This window comes from Chrysemys picta, chromosome 24, assembly GCF_011386835.1.
Source record: "Chrysemys picta bellii isolate R12L10 chromosome 24, ASM1138683v2, whole genome shotgun sequence".
NCBI lineage: Eukaryota > Metazoa > Chordata > Testudines > Emydidae > Chrysemys > Chrysemys picta.
Window position 1 is genome coordinate 17076495 of NC_088814.1, and position 6000 is coordinate 17082494.

General features: G+C 55.1%; 1 protein-coding gene across 2 annotated transcripts in view; it reads left to right on the top strand.

The window, feature by feature from the left end:
* The window catches only part of ITGA2B (integrin subunit alpha 2b), a 65177-nt gene extending 59808 nt beyond the window's left edge, over positions 1 to 5369 (top strand). For both annotated transcript variants that reach the window (XM_024104593.3, XM_065577523.1), the window contains one exon: positions 4441 to 5369. In XM_024104593.3, coding sequence (XP_023960361.2) covers positions 4441 to 4536 — 96 coding nt within the window. In that variant the 3' untranslated portion in view covers positions 4537 to 5369. The remainder of the gene's footprint in view (positions 1 to 4440) is intronic.
* The last annotated feature ends 631 nt before the right edge of the window (positions 5370 to 6000 follow it).

A 6000-nucleotide genomic window follows, 5' to 3' on the forward strand; every position in this document is an offset into this window, starting at 1 on the left:
GTGAAGGTGGTAGTTTTGCAGAGAAGCACTATCAATGGGGCAATGTCGCTTGAAAACCCAGAGATGAAGCATCTATAAAAGTTAGTGAAACCCAGGAAGCGTTGCAGCACCTTGACGTTTTGGGGGAGTGCCCAGGTTCATACTGCCCCACCTTCTTGGGGTCCATTTGGAGGCCTTTGGGGGACAAGATGTAGCCCAGAAACTTCACAGAGCACTGATCAAAGCTGCACTTTTCCAGCTTTGCATCCAGGCTGTGTTGGCAGAGCTGTTCCAGGACCAGCCGGACATGCTGAGTATGTTGCTCAGGATCCTCAGAGAAGACGGGGATCTCATTAGGTGGACTTTTTTCAGGGTAGCAGCCGTGTTAGTCTGTAGCCGCAAAAAGAACAGGAGTACTTGTGGCACCTTAGAGACTAACACATTTATTAGAGCATAAGCTTTCGTGGGCTACTGCCCACTTCTTCGGATGCATATAGAGTGGCACATATATTGAGGAGATATATATACACACATACAGAGAGCATGAACAGGTGGGAGTTGTCTTACCAACTCTGAGAGGCCAATTAAGTAAGAGAAAAAAAACTTTTGAAGTGATAATCAAGATAGCCCAGTACAGACAGTTTGATAAGAAGTGTGAGAATACTTACAAGGGGAGATAGATTCAATGTTTGTAATGGCTCAGCCATTCCCAGTCCTTATTCAATCCTGAGTTGATTGTGTCTAGTTTGCATATCAATTCCAGCTCAGCAGTCTCTCGTTGGAGTCTGTTTTTGAAGTTTTTCTGTTGTAATATAGCCACCCGCAGGTCTGACATTGAATGACCAGACAGGTTAAAGTGTTCTCCCACTGGTTTTTGAGTATTATGATTCCTGATGTCAGATTTGTGTCCATTAATTATTTTGCAGAGAGACTGTCCGGTTTGGCCAATGTACATGGCAGAGGGGCATTGCTGGCACATGATGGCATATATCACATTGGTAGATGTGCAGGTGAACGAGCCCCTGATGGTATGGCTGATGTGATTAGGTCCTATGATGATGTCACTTGAATAGATATGTGGACAGAGTTGGCATCGGGGTTTGTTACAAGGATAGGTTCCTGGGTTAGTGGTTTTGTTCAGTGATGTGTGGTTGCTGGTGAGTATTTGCTTTAGGTTGGGGGGTTGTCTGTAAGCGAGGACAGGTCTGTCTCCCAAGATCTGTGAGAGTAAAGGATCATCTTTCAGGATAGGTTGTAGATCTCTGATGATGCGCTGGAGAGGTTTTAGTTGGGGGCTGAAGGTGACAGCTAGTGGTGTTCTGTTATTTTCTTTGTTGGGCCTGTCTTGTAGGAGGTGACTTCTGGGTACTCGTCTGGCTCTGTCAATCTGTTTTTTCACTTCAGCAGGTGGGTATTGTAGTTTTAAGAATGCTTGATAGAGATCTTGTAGATGCTTGTCTCTATCTGAGGGATTGGAGCAAATGCGGTTGGGAATGGCTGAGCCATTACAAACATTGAATCTATCTCCCCTTGTAAGTATTCTCACACTTCTTATCAAACTGTCTGTACTGGGCTATCTTGATTATCACTTCAAAAGTTTTTTTCTCTTACTTAATTGGCCTCTCAGAGTTGGTAAGACAACTCCCACCTGTTCATGCTCTCTGTATGTGTGTATATATATATCCTCAATATATGTTTCACTCTATATGCATCCGAAGAAGTGGGCTGTAGTCCACGAAAGCTTATGCTCTAATAAATTGGTTAGTCTCTAAGGTGCCACAAGTACTCCTGTTCTTTTTATTAGGTGGACTGTGATGTACTGGCCTGGAATGCCATGGAAGACCTCGTTCACTAAGAGCTGCAATGTTGCAGGGGCGTTTGTGAGGCCAAATGGTATTACCAGGTATTCGTAGTGGCTGTAATGAGTTCAAAAAACAGCCTTTCACTCATCCCGGTGGATCTGAACCAGGCTGTAGCCCCCCGTAGGCTGAGTTTCTTGAATACTTGGGCTGATTGTACACAGGCCAGTAGTTCTGGGATGAGTGGAAGGAGTAACCTGATTGAGGGCCGGTAATCCACACATAGGCGCACGGTTCCATCTTTCTTTTTAACAAACAGAATAGGGCCCTGGCAAGAGATAGATGGCCATATGAAACCCTTGGCCGGGTTCTCCTGGAGATCGGAACCGGAGCTGGCTGACCTGCATTACTACATCACGTAGATATGGCCAAATGGCATCTTGGCCCCTGAGTGCAGCTCAGTGGCGCAGTTATAATCCCGGGGTGTGGTGCGGGGTCGGGGGTGTTCTTGAAGACGTCACCGCAGTCGCTGTGCTTGGGGGACAGTGCCAAAGCCAACTCTGCTGCTGGTCCCACCTGACCCATGGCCAGGGCGTGTGTCTGGTTTCTGGGGCTTGTCAGATGGCACATGCAGGCAGACGTGCTGGAAGAACTAGGAGCAGAGGCTAACTTGGTGCTCATGCCAAAGGATGTGTGGGTCATGAGCCAACAGCCATGAAATGCCAAGAATTATGGGAAGTGTGGTGAGCAGATCATCCCAAACTGGAGGAAGTCCGATGGTCCCAAATGGCAACTTCCAGAGGTACCGTCGCCTGTGTCACTGGCCCGATGACAGGAGCCATCAATAGTTCCCACTAGGTCGAGGACCGTCTTTGATTGAACTGGATGGGCTGCTTTGTCCACTGCCCCGGAATCCACCAGTGCCCACTGTGGTGGGACTCGGTGAGCTTCTCTGCAACACAGAGGCGGACCTGGAGCTCAGGGTATGGGGAGTGCTTGCCCTGCCTGGGACGTGGTCTCCATCATAGGCAGGGTTTACAGCCCCCCAGTGTACACATTGTCCCACTGCCCATGCAGAGCCTGGTTCTCTGTCGTGAGCTGGGATGATTTAGTTGGGAATTGGTCCTGCTTTGAGCAGGGGGTTGGACTAGATACCTCCTGAGGTCCCTTCCAACCCTGAGATTCTATGATTCTATGAACACTCGGTCTCGAAGGGTGGGGAGCTCCTGGAAGACATCAGCCCCTTGGGGCATCTCCAGGGTCCCCTGGGGCAGGCCAACAGAGTGGTCTGCTGCCTCCATGTCCCCCCAGGGTAATGTGTTCACCTCACCCCAGGCTAGGGTGGTCCAGGTAGGGTGACCAGACGTCCCGATAAAATCGGGACCGTCCCGATTTTTAGCTGTTTGTCCCGCGTCCCGACTGATCATAGAATATAGAATCATAGAATATCAGGGTTGGAAGGGACCTCAGGAGGTCATCTAGTCCAACCCCCTGCTCAAAGCAGATCTCTGGTCGGGATGCAATTTGTCCCGATATTTTGCTCCGCCGGCAGCACTCAGCATTTTTTTTTTTTTGCCCCCCCGGTGTCCCGACATTTTCTTCATCTCATCTGGCTATCCTAGGTCCAGGCAAGCTATCAGGATCCCGACAAGGGCAGTCGGGCCCCAGGGGCAGAGCAGGGGGAGTGGAGGAGTTTATAGTTGGGTTCCAGGCCAGGGTCGATACTGAGGGTCAGGGTCCAAGTCAGGTTTCAGGGTCACGAGGTGAAGTTCAAGCCAAACCAAGGCAGAAGCCAGGAGTTCAAGAGCAGGGGTGGGTGTTGGAGCAGCTACAGAAGATCTGTGCTGCTGCCTGGACACTTCCTGGAATGCCCCTTGGGTTTATATAGGGTGGGGAGCCAATCAGGAGCCATGAGGCTGCTGTCTGTCAAACTCTTGAGGCGGGACTTCCCATAATCCGTATCGACAGTGAGTTGTTGGCAGTGGAGCCCACGCTGGTTACAGCTGCCTGGCAGTGCTTCCGGCCTAGGTTCTAGCCCTGCAGGGAGACCGGCCCAGCTGGGGGAGGGGGACCCAGTCCGTCAGTGTGGGGGTGCCCTGGGGGTCTGGCTTGGTGCTCAGTGGGGTCTGGAAGACATTGGGGAGGATTTGTCACTGCAGAAATGAAAGCAACGGCACATCTGCCTGCCCCCCCAGCCCTGGGGGCTCCACATCCCCTGCCCCAGCCAGCGGGCTGCAGTGGGCCCCCCCTTCCGGGCGGGTGCTGCAGGTGGGAGTGGGGAGGGGCAGAGGCTCCCTCCTGTCCCCATTGCTCACAGGAGAGGGGAGGGAGAGCTCTGCCTGCCACAGGCCTGATTGGCTGCTCTTCCCCAGGAGGCGGGGCAGTGGTGAAGGCAGCCAATCAGAGGAAGTTTCATCCCCTGGGAGAGCGGAAATGTGGCCTCCAGCTGTGGGGCTGCAGCTGGAGAAACATATTTCCCGGGTCCCTGATCTAGTGCACATTGAGTCTCCTGTGCTGGGGGGGTGCTGTTGGAGCGGTGTTTGCGGGGGTTGGGGGGAACGTGCCTGATGGGGTTGTTGGGGGAGGCATGTCATCTGGGGGGGTTGTTGGGGGATCTGGGGCCTAGGCAGGGGTCTGGTGTCACTCTTTCCCTCTCTCACAGATGGGGTTTTTCAAGAGAACCCGGCCGCCCATGGACGACCAGGAGGAGCTAACGAGTGATGAGACGGGGGAGCCATGCACAGGGAAGGGCCAGTAGGGGGCACCCCCCAACTGGTCCCCTCCTTGCACTCCTGTCACTACCTCCTGCAAGTGCAGCCCATGCCTGGGGCCTGTCCCTCAGTAGCAAGGAGAAGCAGAGCTAATGCCTACGCCAGCCAGACGGACAGACAGCTCCTGCCCCCCTGCTCCTCCTGTAGTGCGCACCCTGCCCCTCGCCAGCTGGAGCTCCCCAGCCCACAGCGATCTCCCCTCCCAGCCAAGAGCAGGTATGGGCAGGGCTGGCCAGAGGAAAGTGCCCCCCCCCGCCATGCCTGGCTGGGATCTCAGTCCTGCCCCCTGGCACTCAAGGGGGCGCTGAGACAGCATCACAGAATCCCAGGCCAGAAGGGGCCGTTGGATCAGCTCGTCTGCCCTGTACAGCCCAGGCGCCCGGTGCTGAGCCCAGAGACGGCAGAGACCAGGAGAGACCGAGCAGGGAATTGACGAGGAGACAGATCCACCTCCAAGGCTTCAGAGGAAGTTGGAAACCCCCTGAGGTCCCTGCCCATCTGCCCTGGGGGAAATGCCCCAGACGGGGCAGAGCAGTTGGCCCCGGAGGCTGCTGCCCAGCTCTCACAGCCGGGTGCCCTGTGAGCGCTGCCTCTCCTTAGCACCACATGTTGATTTCCACCTAGGGGGGTCAAACAGCTGCTGAGGCCCCACCCTTGGAGGGCAGAGCACCAAGCCCCTCGCTGCACCTTTGGGGGAGACAGGGGGGCCTCTCCCATTCCCCACCCACTGCTCCTGCATCACTGGCCCCCTCCTGGCCATGGAATTGTAGCCTCCCTCCTGCTTCCTGCTGTGCAATAAACGAGCTCCCAGCACCCTGTGCAGAGCGTCCTTTCCTGGCCCGCACGCGGGGGGAGCAGGTGATGGTGCATGGGATGTGGGAGCGGCGTGGGGGACTCCTGGATGGGAGTGGGGTAGTGTGGGGGCGGCGGTGGGACCCTCATGTGCAGGGCAATGGCGCTAGCGTCCCTGGGGAGCAGCAGCTTTTCCTCAGCCCTTTGGCACAGAGGCAATGAGACCCCGCCATTGCATGCTGGGATGGAGGCATTGCTTTCCAGCCCCATTGCATGCTGGGATTGAGTCGGGGTGTGAGAGAGCTTGAATCTGGGGGCGGGGGGCGGCAAGGGAAAATGGGGGCAGGGCTGCATGTCAGCTCAGCCAGGTCTGCCCCTTAGTTAGGGTTACCATATTTCCACAAGCAAAAAAGAGGACACTGGAGGGGAGGAACCCCGCTCTAGCCCCGCCCCTGCCCCACCCCACCCCGATCCACTCCCTCCCACTTCCCAGCCCCTGATTGCCCCCCTCAGAACTCCCAACGCCCCACACACCTTGTCCCCTGACTGCCCCCTCCTGGGACCCCTGCCACTAACTGCCCCCTAGGACTCCACCCCCTATCTAAGCCGCCCTGCTTCTTGTCCTCTGACTGCCCCCTCCTGAGAACCCCCCACCCTCA